This window comes from Taudactylus pleione, unplaced genomic scaffold, assembly GCF_031769625.1.
Source record: "Taudactylus pleione unplaced genomic scaffold, aTauple2 ptg000032l, whole genome shotgun sequence".
NCBI classification, from domain to species: domain Eukaryota; kingdom Metazoa; phylum Chordata; class Amphibia; order Anura; family Myobatrachidae; genus Taudactylus; species Taudactylus pleione.
The window spans coordinates 9,784,501-9,801,293 of NW_028284434.1; the positions used below are offsets into that span (position 1 = coordinate 9,784,501).

Below are 16,793 nucleotides of genomic sequence, written 5' to 3' on the forward strand. Positions count from 1 at the left end.
TGGACAGAAGACCACGTGGCCACCTAGTAAGGCAAAACAGCCGAGGCGCCACAGCGAGCCGCCCACGAGGGTTACATGGCCCGAGAAAAAACAAGCATCAACAACAGAAAGGCCTACCCATGGGTAGGCCCCTGTGGAAGACATACGAGGCCATCCAGCCAACATTTGGTTATAGGCCGGCCATCCTTTCCTGTGAAAAACAGAAATCTCAGACCACCAATAAGGAGTCCGATTTCCGAAAGGAACTTGAATGGATCACATAAATCCAAAGAGGCCGGACCACCGTCAATGAGGCCACACCAGCCGAGAGGACTGGGGACTGAATGGCCGTACCATAAGTTCCAGAATAATATGGAACCTAAAAACCACTTTAAGAAGAAACACAGGACGAGAGCAACTCACACCCTGACATGATGTCCTCCAGAAGAGGGAGCCACATGAGAATGCTCCCAATTCAGACACTCTCCTGGTTGATATAAACACCCTGAGAGAAAGAGAGAGCCTAAGCAATAGACCATGTAATGGCTATCACAATCAGCGGTTCCACTGACTGTGCCCGGAGGGAACGAAGAACCACTACTAACTCCCAAGGAGTCCCTAGGGAGGCCAAATGGAGGTATAATCCAGAAAAACACTCCAAAGGATGAACTGGATACCAGAGGGAAGCAATTCCATATCTTAACCAAACTGACAGTGTAGAGATCCGCACTGTCAGGAAGGCCAGGCCGAGGGTGAAACCCAAGCCAGCCGGAAGGAATGCCAGAATATCTGGAAATCCTGGACACCGGAGGATCGTATCGACAGGTACAATACCATAAGAATTATGGCTGCCACAGTTTGTGGTAGGCCCCAGCAAAAGCTGATCTATGTGCTCTAATCATTCCAATCATTCCTATAGATTGTAAGCTTGCAAGCAGGGCCCTCTTACCTCTATGTCTGTCTGTTATTACCCAGTTTTGTTCTATAAATGTTTCCAATTGTACAGCGCAACAAAATATGCTGCGCTATATAAGGAACTGTTAATAAATAAATAAATTCCAACGATGACAAAGCCAGGGAAGCCGTAAGACCACTATAGGGACGCAGTCAAAGACAAACGACCCAGGTCCAAGGCAAAACCAAGGACCCTGAAACAACAGGTCCGGGCAGTGAAGCATCAAAAATGGAGTATCGATGGAGAGACTCCGAAAATCCAAGTACCCCTGACATCTGGGGCAAACAGGAGTCACCAGCAGGAAAGCATCTCCGTCTCAATTGAAACACTTCCAAAGACCTCGAGGAAGAAGGGAGACCAGAGAACACAGGTACACAAAGTGGAAGGCCCACTTCACCGACAAAGAGTCACTGAAGGTTGCTTCAGAATCCCCAGAGCTGGACTGTAACACCATAGTGTGATAAAGTCAGAAGGCCATGAGGGTCACCTCAGGGGGCCCCCCCTGCTCACCAGGAGATGAAACCTCTCTTGGGGAAGAGACTAGTCCCCGGGATGCACGTCGTGACAGCTGAGGACTCCCGCTTCCCAATGGAGAGCTCCTGAAATGAACGCTGCCGAGATGGTCGGGAGGAGACCCTCGGACTATGTCCGAATGTGTGACATACCTGTCATTGCCACCCAACGAACAGTGTTGCTAAAAAGAAAGCCACTGTCCTGACCCTGTCGGACTGAACCTTTTCAGGTTCACCGGGAAACAAGAGTTATGCCAGAGTGAAGGCCCAAGACAGGCTAAAGTTCCAACAAGTTAATTGACAGGGTGGAATCGACAGACGTCCAACTGCACTGAAATGGATGCGAACCAGACACTGTTCATAGCAAAGAATACCCTGGACGAGATGGCCATAGCCACCCGGACAGGGACAGACTTGCTCCGGAGAAAGCATCATCGTTTGAACAGTGATCCGACAGAAAAAACTAGTTCCATCTGGAGATGAGCCAATTACAGAAAGGCCTGGAATGGAACTGAGCCCATTCCACCCTTCCAAAGGCAGACACTGAATAGTTGACCATGCATCCCAGAGTGTAAAGACATATGTCGACTGCGTAGACAACCATGTACTCCTAATGGAAGAGTGGAGATTTTGTCTTACACCAGAAGAATTCTCAGATTCTGAGAATCCAGCAGGGCTCCTAGTTGAAGAATACCCAGAGAGGGATGAAGGGAGGACCTTTTCCCCGTTGATTAAACGTCTGCACTCTGAAGAAGCCACGGTCATCCTGACCTGGCTGTAAAGTACCCTGGTGATCCCGCTAAGGGCAGGAGGCCGTCCAGGTACAGGAGCACTGGGATATACTGAACAGGAGAACTGTCAGAAAATCCAAAACGCTGGTAAACTCCTGTGGGGCTGAGGACAGTCCCAACAGGCAGAGCCCGAAAAATTGTAAGTGTTGCTGTGATACAGCAAACCTCTGCCCATTCTGATGAAAGGTCTCTGTAAGTACCCGTAGGCACGCGTCCAGTATATCCAGTGATACCATAAAGTCCCCAGGTTCCAAACATCGTATGATGGAGCATAGGGATTTCCTCCGTAGCCCAGGTAGCTTTAGGGACTGGTTCAGGGAATTGAGACAGAGAATAGGCCACAGAGGACCATTCAGCCACCGCACCAGAAAGAAAGCAGAACTAGTCCCTCGCTGAGATAGTGGGGATGGCCTAATTAGCTCTGCTTACCGCAACAACTGTATAGCTTTCTGGCTTTGTAAGGCCCTGTTCGGGTCTGAATAAGGGCACACGTACCATCACATGTAAAGAGGCCGCCTGAGCAAAGAGAGGGCGTACCCTCCTACCCACGTAGCCGAGGCAACTTGACACTAGTACCGGGCGAACTGAGAAAATCTGTATCTCCCAGTTGTAGGCCTGTCCTGTCAGGCTGAAGATATATCCGTAGGTTCAGAAGTAGGATCGGCTGGCAGTCCAGGCCTGCTCGGTACTGGATATGTCGGCCCTTGTAGAGGCCGACAGTCTACGAAGAAACAGACCTTTAGGCTGTCCCTGAGGATAAAAAGACTTAACAGACTTAGTCTGAGGCCTTGTAGTGGGCATAGCTGAAGGTGGTAAACTTGTCGTTAGTAATACTGCCAATGTTACTACAATCTTGTCAAGGTCAGGACCAAACAAGATCTACCCTATAGATGGTATCTGCACCTCTGCATTCCCAGAGCGCAGCCATAGGATATTACGGAGGATACAGTCGCAGCCGGAACTCTGAAAGTTAGGAGACTGGTATCCAATACAGGCATTTCCACCTATGACAACTGCATATATTATGTGAGCGACCAAATACATTTGAACCCCAGACGTGTTGGAGGGGAAAAAACGTTACAAATGCATCAGCCCAGTATTCAATAGTATTAACCAACCATGCTATAGCCATGGTAGGATGGGTAACAACCCCTGAAAGCGAGTATACTGATTTCAGGCAGAGTTACCACCTACGGATCCGAAGAATCCGACCACGCAGGAATGGGAGGCGTAGTAACGTCTGTAATCAGACGAGTAACACGCCCATCCACCCCAGAGGGGCTCGTGATGACCCTCAGGGAATTTGGGACAGGAGGCCAAACGCTGCTGTAATACCTCGTATCTGGCAACAGCCAGAGTCCCGCTATGCGATCCACCCGCTAGTCAGCAACAGGAAACCCGAAGGCATGTTAGACTGAGGGTGTATGATACAGGTGCAGGTCAACATTCACTCTAACCAGAATGGACCTGCTACCAGCCCTAAAGCAGGGATAATAATACCTGAAATAGGCTTCCCCCCGTGTATGAGGGAAAGAGCCCAAAACAGTATCCAGTTCACGGCAGAGCCAACTGGGAAGTAACCACAGGGCGTCAACCACGCCAATTTGCATTTCGTAGAAAACGACATCCACCCAGGGTGGCTGTTGTGGTAATCCCTGCAAGGGGAACGACAGACTATTGTGGCACCAGGGGGATTTCATATACTGCGAAAAACCCCTGCAGGGAGCGGTAGTCTGTGTCACAGGGGAAGAGTGCAAGAAACTGTGAGATACCCTGAGATGAAAATGGGCAGTATGGTGAAGTAACCCCAAATGAGGTACAACAATGAGGCCCGCAATTGAGAGGATCCCGAGAAAACAAACCGCCCAAGGGGGTAGTGAAAGAGGGCCGGCACCAGATGACGCCACATACAGAACCCTTTATGAGTCAAATCCTCCGCACTAACACCTGCAGCACATGACTTGCAGGATAGTAAAAATGGGTGCAGTATAACGCTCTGTCTCCTGGTCAGACATATCTGACCAACCCTCTTGGCGGAAATATCAAGCAGCGCTATACGGATCCTGACTGATGCCAAAAATTAGCTGCAGGGACCCATTTTCAGCGTATGCAACACACAGTTCCATCTAAAATATGGCAACGTGCAGCAAGCAACAGTATGTGACAAACCTCACAAATATTAACAATTATATAAATGTGAGGTCTCAGAACCACCCTAAGCACAGCTGTATTAGGCAGATAAAGAAAAGGGATAGATATACACTGACAGGTGAGAGAATAAAGTACAGACAGTCAGCACTAGCATAAGTCACATACAATGCAGATATATACATATATACATAAACATTTCATATAATATACTGCACTATGTCACTGCATTCAACTGCCCAGATTCAGTGCCTGGGAAGGCTACAGCGCTGTGTACACTGACCTGATGGTAAGGTACGCAGGGGGACTGGATTCACTGCCATCTCCGGAGCTCTGCTGCTGCACATAGAAAATGGCCGCCTGGAGACCTCAGAAGAAGCGTGGCCCGCGGAGGAAGCAGCTCAGCGACGCCAGACTATAGTACTGAAAGGCGCCCTGAGCTGAAGGGAGGAGCCGCTGTAACAGTGAAGGCTTGCTTCCCTAGCTGGCTATTAACCCCCGGGACGCCGGCTCCCTGCGCCGATCGTTAAGTCCCTGGTGGTCTAATGGACACACGTGGTATGGGGGGCCCGCCGCCACTGCCGGCGCCTCCGGTCTGTCCCCAGAGACCGGAGGCACAGGACTGCATTTGAAATGCGCGGATCACTGCAAGCGGTGATCTGCGACCTTGCCTGCTCCCCGTGGATCCAGCAGCAGTCCTGGGCGCCCACAGAGTCCGGCTAGTACAGACTCTGGGGTCCTGCTGAGATCCCCAGATCTGTACTGGCGTCTCAGCGCCAGCGGGGTGACGGAGCGGCAGCTTAGACGTCATATGGACAGTCCGACGCTGCCGCTCTGAAGAGTCCAAAGTCCATAGAAAAAAACTTTGTCCCTAAAAAAATAAAATAAAGCTTAGGGGCTGCTAATCAGCTCCCCCTGCGCTAACGGTGACCCGACTCCGGCCGGGCACCAACTTAAACTGAGGTGCCTCTCGCTTGGGGGTGGGGTTATAGGGAGAGTGGACCCAGTGCATCCTGGGAGCTAAAAGCTTTAACTGCGTGGTGCCCGGATTTGGATCCCAACCTATACCCCAAGGTCAACCCTGTGGACCCCCCTATGGACCCTGAAGTAGAAACATATATTGGACAATACAACATGAAACATGTAATAAAATATAAAAAACACCAGGTCAGTGGATGTTAGTTAGAAGATCCAATAAAGTAGCAGTGTTAATCTCTTCTTGCCAGCAAAAGGTGTATTACAGAGAACAATAAGGAAAAATAGAAAGTTAGGGGCATCAACTTCAATACCGGGCTCTGCTGCTCCTTTCACACTTACAGTAAGTAGAGGAAAAGGACTGAGAGATCTGCCAGCATCGTAACCCCTAAGGATAATTAGTCAACAGTGGTCTTAGTCAACAAACCCAATTACTACTATCTGCTGTCATATCTATGACATTGGACAGCAAATGAGTGAATAGATAATAAGAGATGGGGACCACTGGGAAGTATAAGATATAGTGAAAATGTTTCCAATATGACAGGTAACCACTATGCTTCTTAGATATAAATAATCGTGTAGATTATTTCACAACCTAGTATCATAGGTTTAGAGACTTTAAAGTGAAAAATAATGTTGAAGCATATTAAATCTCAGTTAACAGTGTGATAGAAAAGTAGGGGCTAATGATTCCACAACCAGGCTCTGCTGCTCGGTCTCATGCAAAATTGCAGAGGAGTAGGCGTGAGAGATCTGCTGGTGTAGTAGTCCCGAGAGAAAAAAGTCAAGAAGAGGTTCCCTTCATCAACCCCAATTTCTGCTGTTGGTTTGTCATACCTGCCGGCATTGGACAACAAATGAGTGAATTATCAGATTGGTATGGGAGCCTCTTGGAATTAAGGGCCTGATTCAGACTCACTCGCGAGCGGCTGTCCGCTCGCAAGTGGGTCGATGTTATGGACTGAGCATGCGCACGATGGAGGGAGCTCCGTCGTGCGCATGCGCCAGACGCGACGAGCGAAGGAAAGTCCTTCGCTCGTTGTGTCCGATCAAAGGGGGCGTGCTGTCAATGTTGATTGACAGCACGCCCCCTTTGGTGGGCGTGCTGGGGGCGTGCCTCCCTGACGGGGGCGTTCCCACGGGAACGCCTCCCGTCAGAAGCCGGCCCACTGACATCACTAGTGATGTCAGTGGGAGTGATTTTGGCTCTGATAGAGCCAAAATCACTCCGGAGCTTGCGGTTGAAAACCTCAACCGCAGGCTCCGGCTCGCAAATTCGATGGTCGCGATGGTCTCGACCATCGCGACCATCACAATGCACGCTCGTATAGCCTGTGGGTGGTGACCCACAGCTATACGAGCGTCCAGGAGGACGCTCCATGAAAATGGAGCCCGGCCCTCATTCAGAGCGTGCGCTCTGCTCAGAGCGTACGGCTCTGAATGAGGGCCTAAGACAGTAATGTCACACTCAAACTGTTAATATAATAATTATCACTGGTATACACAAAAGGTCATGTTAATGCGATCTCAAAATTGATATTTTTGGTCGCAAGGATACATCACAAGGGTATATCTCAATTGAATGCGGCAATATTATCCAGTCAGGTTGTATCTAAAACCCAATATATTCAGGCATCAGTAATATGTCGCTGATGGCTATTGAATCAACATGTGTCATTATCAATCCAATGCACAGGTAATCAACATAAGTAAAATAATGTTCTAATCTAGGATATCTATTAATATCAGCAAAAGTTGCTATACATAAAAGAACATATTATACATCAAATAATAACCAGTGATAGATGGTCCAAAATAATATACATCATTCCTATCAAAAAGCAATACGAATTGGCTGAAAATCAGTGTAATTCAGCTTATGTATCAATATAAAATAGTCTCTGTATATATGATGTAAAAAACCCTGTTCTTATTGAATGAACAGGAAAATGCTAGGCAATGAAAGGGTGAATCCTAAATAGCCACCATAGGTATTATCCTGCCAAATAAATAAATTAATCAGATTGGCATATTGGCAATGAAAGGGTAAATCCTAAATAGCCGCGGTGTGCTATTAACATGCCATGCAAACCAAATGAGGAGGTGACCTCCGAAGAACATTGTACATGAATACATGACCTGGTGTTGGGGTGTCCCGTCCTGCGCAGTACCGGGACCACCCTGATCTGTGCCGACGCGCATTTTGCCTCGTGGGCTTGATCGCGTGGGATGCAGCTCAGTCTAGTTCCCAGTATCCAGGGTCTATGTGCGTTCCTACACCCAATCGGAAGTGCTGTGCTACGTGACAGGCGTCTAGTTCATCCTATCACCACGAACGGAGGAGAAAGGAAGGATCAGGGGAGAAGCTAATCTCACAGTCCTGTCGTTTCCATCTCAAAAATATTTCCAAGATTAGACCCTTTCTCACCCAGGATGCCACCAAAACCCTCATACACTCACTGGTCATATCCAGATTGGACTACTGTAACCTTCTCCTATCTGGCCTCCCTAACTCCCATCTCTCTCCTATCCAGTCTGTCCTCAATGCTGCTGCTCGACTCATCTTCCTCTCCAAACGCTCAACATCTGCCTCCCCTCTCCTACAAGCCCTCCACTGGCTCCCCTTCCCTTTTAGAACCCAATTCAAGGTTCTCACACTTGCTTGCAAAGCCCTCACCCACTCCTCTCCCATTTACATCTCTGACCTCATCTCCCTTCACTCTCCTGGCCGCCCCCTTCGCTCAACTAATGCACGCCGCCTCTCATGCCAACTGATTACTTCCTCCCACTCCCGCCTCCAAGATTTTGCCCGTGCTGCTCCCGACCTTTGGAGCTCTCTCCCTCTCCCTATCAGACTCTCCTTCTCTTTACAATCCTTCAAACGGGCTCTCAAGACCCACTACTTCATCAAAGCCTTCCAGCTCCCATCCTAACTTGCTGCATCATGCTCCTTCCTCCGTTTACCCCATCTGTGTCACACCTTTTTGTCTGCCCCTCCCCTTTAGAATGTAAGCTCTTACGAGCAGGGCCTCTATCCTCTTGTGCTTCTCCTTACTTTACTTTCACCTACTTCTTACCCCCCACCAGGACACCTAACACTTGGTGGCTTACGCTCTGTTGCATATCTAGGTGTTATGGTCACTTATGTATTAATGTATATTATCCATGTCCTTGTCCTATTTTGTACTGTAAGTCAGTTGTCAAATTATTTGTTTATGTACTTTGTAAGGCGCTGCGGAACACTTGTGGCACCATATAAATAAAGGATAATAATAATAATAATAATAATAATAATAATAAAAAAGAAAAGAAAAACACACATACAAAAAAACAAAACAAAAGTATGTTCCCCACCGATCCGGATGTACCCAGCATCTATTCTCCTGCTGCACCCCCGTGGTGTGTACTCCCCCTCCACGGATGGGCACTGAACAAACTTCCCTTGACCGTTTCAGATAGGGTTAATCTGGTTAAAATGATACTTCTTCCAAAAGTTTTGTATGTTTTTCTGCAAGCCCCTATTTATATCTCTCCTCGTCTTTTTCGTCTGATAGATAGTTTCCTTTCTTCCTTAGTTTGGGCAGATAGACGACCTCGGATTAAGCTTCAATCTCTATTTGGGGCGAGAATGTTAGTGGGTCTGGCACTCCCGAATTTCCGCTTTTATTATTTGGCCTCTCAGCTAGCTCATCTGCTGGGGTGGGTTTTGGGTGAGGAGAGCAAGGATCTATCCAAATTACTGGTGCATACTGTTTCTAGAGGGCGTTCCCTTTACAACTCCTACTTGACGATAGTTGCCCTAGAGGGGGAGCTCTGCTGGTCACACAGGCTCATACAGTGTGGAAGCAGGCTCGTGCTTTAATGGGGTGTGATTGTTTTGACCCTGATCTATCCTTGTGGCATTCTTCAGCTCTTGGAAAATTGGCCCTATTTGATGGTAACTCCTTATGGTCCAGGAGAGGGGGTTTCTCCCTTGAACATTTGTATAGCGATGGGGTTCTTAAATCCTTTGACACTGTTAAATCTGAATTTGGGGTCCCGAACTCTGTTTTTCCATTATTTACTGCTTCGCCGTGCCCTTTCCACCCAGTTTTCTTCTGGTCCTCCACAAATTGATCCTGATCCTATTAAAACTATGTTGCAAGCGTCTGGTGGAACTAGACTGCTCTCTAAAAATTATTCCTATCTCCTTACTATTTAATCAGATGATGCCCTTACACCACTTAGACTTAAGTGGATGGAGGATTTGGGCCCCCTGGAGGACAAGTAGTGGTGTTTGATGTTGAGCAGTCCTCTGTCTGCCATCTCCACAGTGCAATATGAACAGATTCAGTTCTTCATATTACATAGGGTTTATTTTGCCCCTTCACTTCTGAGTAGATGTGGAACTGGAGCTTCTGACAGATGTCCTAAATGTTGTACCCCACAGTGCTCATTTTTGTCCAAGCGTTTTGGTTCACTCACCAATTGTATCACCAGAACGGGAGGTGGTATTCCCCTTTTGTATTTTTGGCCTGGGGGTCTCAGATAGGGTGAATCGCATTATGGATCAATATATAGTTATAGCACTGACTCTGGCCAAGGTTTGTTTTGCCCGTACTTGGATGGCGTCTAGGGGTCCTACTTTTGTTGAGTGGTGTGGGCTGATGAATGAAGTGGTGGGACATGAATGATTTTTATACACTAAGCGCAACTGTATTCTTAAATATGACTGTATTTGGGGCCCATGGACTGCTTCTTCTTATTATGCTACTGGAGAGGGTGAGACCTTGGATGTTGACAGGCATGCACCCAATATATTGAGATATTCTTAGTTTTATTTTGAAATTTTTTAAGGTGCTAGATGGTTGAATATATTTTTATTATGGAAATATTTTTGATACTACTTTTCTTATTTGGCATTGGCTGTAATATATTTTTATGTCTGTTTTATTTCTTGTGTTTTATTGTTTTTCTCACTTGTTAAAGAGAAAAAAAATCTTATAAATAAACTTAAATTAAAAAAAAATAAAAGATGGTGCGGATTTCTCATTTTTTGATAGTGAGAAGAACATGCAGCACTAGTAACATTCCATTATATTACTATTTCTATTGGGGTGACGGTGAGGGCTGTGGAGGTGGGTTTCTCGGCAACCGGAACCCCCCCCCCCCCCCTTTGTTTGCCTATGACCATATATACTGTAGGTTTGTAGAAAGGCTTGTAATGTACAGGACTGTACTACAGTAGGGCTTTTTTAATCAAACATTTTTGGCATTTATTTTGTACACACGACACAATCCCAAACGTGCCAGCACCATAGCAGGCATTGTGACTGTACTTTTCTTCCTTTTGTACTTCTCTACATCCAAATGATGTAATAGTGTAACATACTGTATGTATATGTATAATGTATAATTCAAGTGCACAATCTAAAAACTGATCACTAGAGGGGAGGGTGGGCCCTCAGGCAGTGGAGCACACCAACCCCTTTGGGCCAGTCTGACCCTTTGTGTATTGAGAATTGTTAAGCTATCGAACAATTACCCCTGCTTTCAGCAAGGACTCTATGGCTTCCTGAATCTGCAAGGCCTTGGTCTCGTCCAGAGGAGGGCTCATGCAGAAGAACTGGTGGGGGAGGTCTGTGACGAAAGGATAGGGTGTACCCCCAAGAGTCCACTTCTTTTAACCAAGCATCCTTGGTGGTGTGACACCAGTACTGGGCTAACTGAAAAAGTCGACCTCCCACCCTGGGATCCCCAAGAGGGTGGCCCATCCCATCAGGCTGAGGGTTTATCCTCCGGCTTGGAAGTAGGACGTCTGGCGCTCCAGGCCTGTTTCTTAGGCTTAGAGGTTGACTTGGCCGCAGATTGTCTAGGGAAAGACTGTCCTTTGGGCTTTCCTTTAGAATAAAAGGCCTGAAAGAGGTTCTAGCCTTTGCAGGTGCAGATGCGGAAGGCAGAAAAGTGGACTTAGATTTCGCCAGACTGTCCACAATTTTGTCCTAGTCAGGGCCAAACAAAATCTCCCCATTGAAGGGCAAGTCCTCCAAACCCTTTTTGAAATCAGCATCCGCCCTCCAGGAGCGTAACCACAAAGAGCAGCGAGCAGACACGGCTGCGGTCGAGACCCTGGAGGTCAGTAGACTGGCATCCAAAGCCACGGCTGCATCTCTCATGTGGCCCACTAAAGACCTTTAAACCTCAGGCGTCCTCCAGTACATTTGCCCAGCTCTCAATGGCCTTGGCCACCCACGAGATTGCCATGGACGGACGGGCCACATCTCCTGAGAGAGAATAAATTGATTTCAGGCACGTCTCCACCTTCCTGTCCGTAGAATCCTTCAGTGAATAAATGGAAGGCATAGGCAGTGTAGCACTATTAATTAGGCGAGTAACATGAGAATCTACCGCAAGCGGTAATACCCACTTTTTGAAATGACCCACAGGGAACGGATAACTTGAGGCCAAATGCTTTTGCGGTTGATACCTTTTGCCAGGCCTTCGTCATGTGGTCTGTCAGTTGGTCAGCGAGATGAAAAACTGCCAAGGCCACCTTTGCCTGTTTAAATTGAGGATATTTGGATTTAGGGGCAGGAACGTCATATTCTATATCAAGTATGGAGCGAACCACCCTAACCAATGCTGGAACATTAATAGCTGATTTAGGCTCCACCTCCCGGACAGGGGAATCTGAATCAGACTCCTCAGGCATTTCCCCATCACCCGATGTCACGTCCGTGTAGGATAATTGTGTAGACTGGGATGACATTACAGGGCGTTTAGATGCCTTCTGAGGTTTTTCACTCCGCAACATGGTTTGAAAACTCTGAACTGAACTAGAAAGAACATCCACCCAGAGTGGTTGTACAGCATGCGGAAGTCCCTAAAGGGAGTGACAGACTGTTGTGGTACCGGAGGGAATTGCATATAGAGTGGTAACCCCCTGAGTAGGGTGTAACAGCTTGAGGCCCTATATTTTATATATATAGGGAAATCAGGAAGCGCAAAACTGGGTAACCACAAGTATGCAAATCACTGGTCCAACAATATGGCACCGAGCAGCACACAACCGTATGTGACAGGCATCACAAATACTTGAGTTTATAAATGTGAGATCAAAGAAACCTCCCTACACACACATACCAGGGCTGTAGGAAAAGGAAAGGGATAGGTATAGACTGACAGAATCGGAAACAAGACACAGACAGCCAGCGCTAGCATAAGTCAGATACAATGCAGAAGGATTACTTACTGCACCTTGGCACTACAATCAATCGATCAGATTCAGTGTCTGGGAAGGCTATAGTGCTGTATACACTGACCCCAGGGGAGAGGTATACAGGGGGACCGGTCCGCACGCTGCCAGAGAGATCTGCGATGCACCAAGAAAATGGCCGTTGGTGACCTCAGAGGGGGTGTGGCCGTAGGAGGAGAGCAGCTCAGCTATGCCAGACCTAACCGTAAAGGCGCACTGAGCTGAGGGGAGGAGCCGTTATACAGGTAAGGCTGGCTCCCCTGGCCGGCAATTAACCCTCGGGATACCGGCAGAGCCTGGCTAGCACAGACTCTGGGGTCACGCCGAGATCCCCAGATCTGTACTGGCGTCGCAGCGCCGGCGGGGTGACGGAGCGGTAGCGCGGACGTCCTATGGACAGTCCACCGCTGCACGCTCTGAAGAGTGAAAAGTAAATAAAAACTATGAACTCAAAAAATAAACAGCTTAGGGGCTGCTAATCAGCCCCACCTGCGCAAACAGTGACCCGACTCCGGCCTAATGATGTCAGTAGGGCCTCCCACAAACGCCAGGCTTTCCTAAGGGAACGCCTGCGTTTGTGCAGCCACCCCCCTTCCCCGCCTACAAAACAGGACGAGCTGTCACTCACCATCAACAGCCACCAATCTTGTAGCGAGCCCCGCAGCGACTGAAGTTCAGTCTCTCAGCTGGGCTCGCGCATGCTGGACGAGGCACATGCGCAGGGGAGAAACATTGAGCCACTTGCGAGCGGCTCTGAATCAGGCTATCAGTACACGATAAAGCTGGGAAACAAGGTGAGCAAGAGAGTACTTACTAACTGGTGAAGGTCCACTTGAGCTGAACTGCTGGTCCTGCGGAGGTGGTGTCTGGACTGTGGAAAAATAACACTGAACCGTCAGTTTCCCTTAAAGTGGATAGGAAACAAATAAACCGCTACTGTACAGTACAATTCTTTACCAGAACCCTTCATAACACCACAAACAAACACAGTATACTGAAAGAGTGAAACATACTGCAGGAGAATTGATTAGCAATACAGTACAAGAAAAAAATCTTGGCTTGTGCAACTACAACAGTACTGTAGCTACTGGGCAGTACTTGTAAGCAATGTGGCCACATTTCTACAGTACAACACGATGACTTTAAGTGAGTTATAAGGCAGGGAAGCAATGCAACAAAGCAATGAGAAAGACAAGTACTGTAAGATGCTTGGTTGCATAGGGAGAGGAATCAGTAGCAGGAAATCAGAAGAACAGTAATAATGCCCCTGTATGCTGTACAGTATGTACTGTACAGTAGAGGTCATTGGTACGGCTAAATCTGGAATACTGTGACCAGTTCTGGAGACCATATCTCCTAAGGGATATAAATACTGTACATAAGAGAATGCAATGTATAGTGTTGTACATAACTGTGTACCCACTGTGCGGTAATCTCCGCATGGGGGTCACCAGTTCTGGCTTTTCCAGAAACCGCTGTTCATGTCTAGCTTCTAGGATATGTCCCTCCCAAAATGGCAACTGTCTCCTCTATGGCGGTGTACATTTTGGGAGGGGCATTTTTTAACAGTTCTCAACGCGGACACTCAGACCACATTGAATAGTGTCTGCAGAAGACAATGGCCATGATTGCAGGCACACATGTAATTGGACGGCTCACTCTCATTGAATACTGTTTGCCGCAGACAGTGGCCATGGTCTCATGAGCCCCGTGTGATTGCATGGTTCGTCTGGTCCTAGAAACCGTCCCTACAAACAGCACTGTTCTCACTGTACAGTACAGTATACAGTGAAATTCTATATTTCTATTTCCCGCATTTATGATAAAAAATAACACATTGGGCCCGCATGGAAAAAAACGAACACAATGGGCTTTCTAGTTTATAGTATGCCGATATGGGGCATTCTTATAATCAAGAGCAGTACTGTACTGTACAAGAATACTAACTGTCTGCTTCAGGGCTGACAGGCTCCTCCTTCTCCTCAGTGTAAACGACCAGGGTATCTGTGTATAAAAAAAAAATATTATACTGTACAGAAAAATAAAAAAGGCAGTAACAGTACACTAGTGTGTCCACAACAGTTGTAATCATTATCGCTATAAATTTTGTCATCATCCTCCTTCTCCTCCTGTATAAGGTGGCATGGTTTTGGTTGTGTGAAAACAAATAATAAATAATGTAAGATTGTCTAAAAATAATTTAGAAAATATGAATAAATAAACCCTGACTGTACAATTCAAATTATTATTACCAGGCTAGGGAAAAAAAAATAACGTTATACTGCCTATTATCAAATTGCTTTATCATTACATCATTATCTCTTTAATATGAGAGGATCCTTGAGGATTGTGCTTCGGCCCACTTGATTTGTTGCTGGATGCCAGAGGATTACTTATCAGTCTGTAACTATTGCATGTATTTGGGATATATCCTTGTCATTATACTTCAATCTTATCATCTACTGCAAAATGTTAGAGGATTCCATGCCTAGCTTGCATAGCCCATTGGTAACAGTACATTGCTTTATTATCAAAATGTCTTGGAACATTGAGGAGAGAGCCCCATTTCCAACATTTTCTCTGGTGGATTTTTTTATTGTTTTTATTTCTGTGTCAATTTTTTTATGTATTATTGATGTCTTCTAATTAGAGATCTCTAATATTTGCATATATATGTGTTTTAGTCTGAATAAATGTATTGATTCAACTCAGAGATACTTGTCCATCATCATATGGTTTAATCACTTATTTAGCAGTGCTGGTTCTATTTATATGTGTTTTTTCTTATTTTTTGGGGGTTGACTACCCCATTTACCAGCAGCTCTCTTGAAAGCGCGTCATCCTTATCTTGTTAGGGAAAAAAAAAGAACTGTTTAAAACCCCCCAAAAAACACTCAGTACACAATAAAGATGGGAAGCAAGGTGAGCAAGGGAGTCATTGGAGAGTACTTACTACCTGGGGGATGTGGCCACATTTCTACAGTACAATACAATAACTTTAAATTAGTTAAAAGGCAGGGAAGCAATGCAACAAAGCAATGAGAAAGACAAGTACTGTAAGATGCTTGGTTGCATAGGGAGAGGAATTAGTAGCAGGAAAACAAAAGAACAGTAATAATGCCCCTGTATGCTGTACAGTATGTACTGTACAGTACAGGTCATTGGTACGGCCACATCTGGAATACTGTGTCCAGTTCCGGAGACCATGTCTCTTGAAGGATATAAATACTATGCATTAAATTACAGAATGTGCTGTACAAAGAAGAGGAACTAAAATGGTGTGTACCCTACTGTATAATACATCGCAAAACTTACTGTTACAAGTGAAAGATGAGAAGATCTTTACATGTACAGTATACTGTAGTTTAAAGCAGAGAATGGTAATGGGGGACATGATAGAAAAATTTAAATGAGAGTTATGGTAAAACTTACCCTTGTTAACTCTTTTTCTTCGTAGTCCATAGGGTCCACAGGGGAGACAATGGGTATGTCCCAAAGCAGTTGATCAAGGGCGGGGATCCTCCTGAGCTGAGAGGAGAACCCGGCGCCCAAAGGAAGCATCCTGAGAGGCAAATGTATCGAAGGCATATTACCTAAGAAAGGTGTGGACAGAAGAACACGTGGCCGCCTTGCATAGGTGTTCAGCAGAGGCACCACGCCGGGCTGCCCACGAGGGACCAACAGAGCGAGTAGAATGAGCAGATACTGTAACCGGCACAGGAAGGCCCGTCTGAGTATAAGCCTGTGAGATAGTCATGCAAAGTCATCTGGCCATAGTCTGTTTCTTAGCTGGCCATTCTTTCTTATGGAATCCATATAAGATGAAGAGGGAATCCGATTTCGTGATGGAACTAGTACGGTCTACATAGATCTTCAGATTACGGACTACATCCAAAGAAGCCTCACCAGCCGAGAGGTCTGGTGATTGAAAGGCCGGAACCACAATTTCCTCATTTAGGTGGAAACGAGAAACTACCTTGGGAAGGAAGCCTGTGCGTTCTAAGAACAGCCCTGTCCTGATGAAAGATTAAATAGGGGGAGTGATATGAAAGCGCCCCTAAATCAGATACCCTACAGGCAGATGCTATAGCCAGAAGAAAGAGTCTTTGCCGTGAGCCACTTGACATCCACTGATTCCATGGGTTCGAATGGAGGTTCATGAAGTGCGTGGAGAACCACTGACAAATGCCATGGAG

At 46.5% G+C, this 16,793-nt stretch overlaps 1 protein-coding gene across 1 annotated transcript in view; it reads right to left on the reverse strand.

Moving 5' to 3' along the window:
* LOC148538954 (eukaryotic translation initiation factor 2-alpha kinase 1-like) overlaps positions 1 to 16,793 on the reverse strand; it is a 222,279-nt gene that overhangs the window by 181,998 nt on the left and 23,488 nt on the right. The window contains exons 2-3 of the mRNA XM_088451962.1: positions 14,545 to 14,601; positions 13,412 to 13,468 (exon numbers count right to left, since the gene is read on the reverse strand). Of these exons, the coding sequence (XP_088308088.1) occupies positions 13,412 to 13,468; positions 14,545 to 14,601 (114 nt within the window). The remainder of the gene's footprint in view (positions 1 to 13,411; positions 13,469 to 14,544; positions 14,602 to 16,793) is intronic.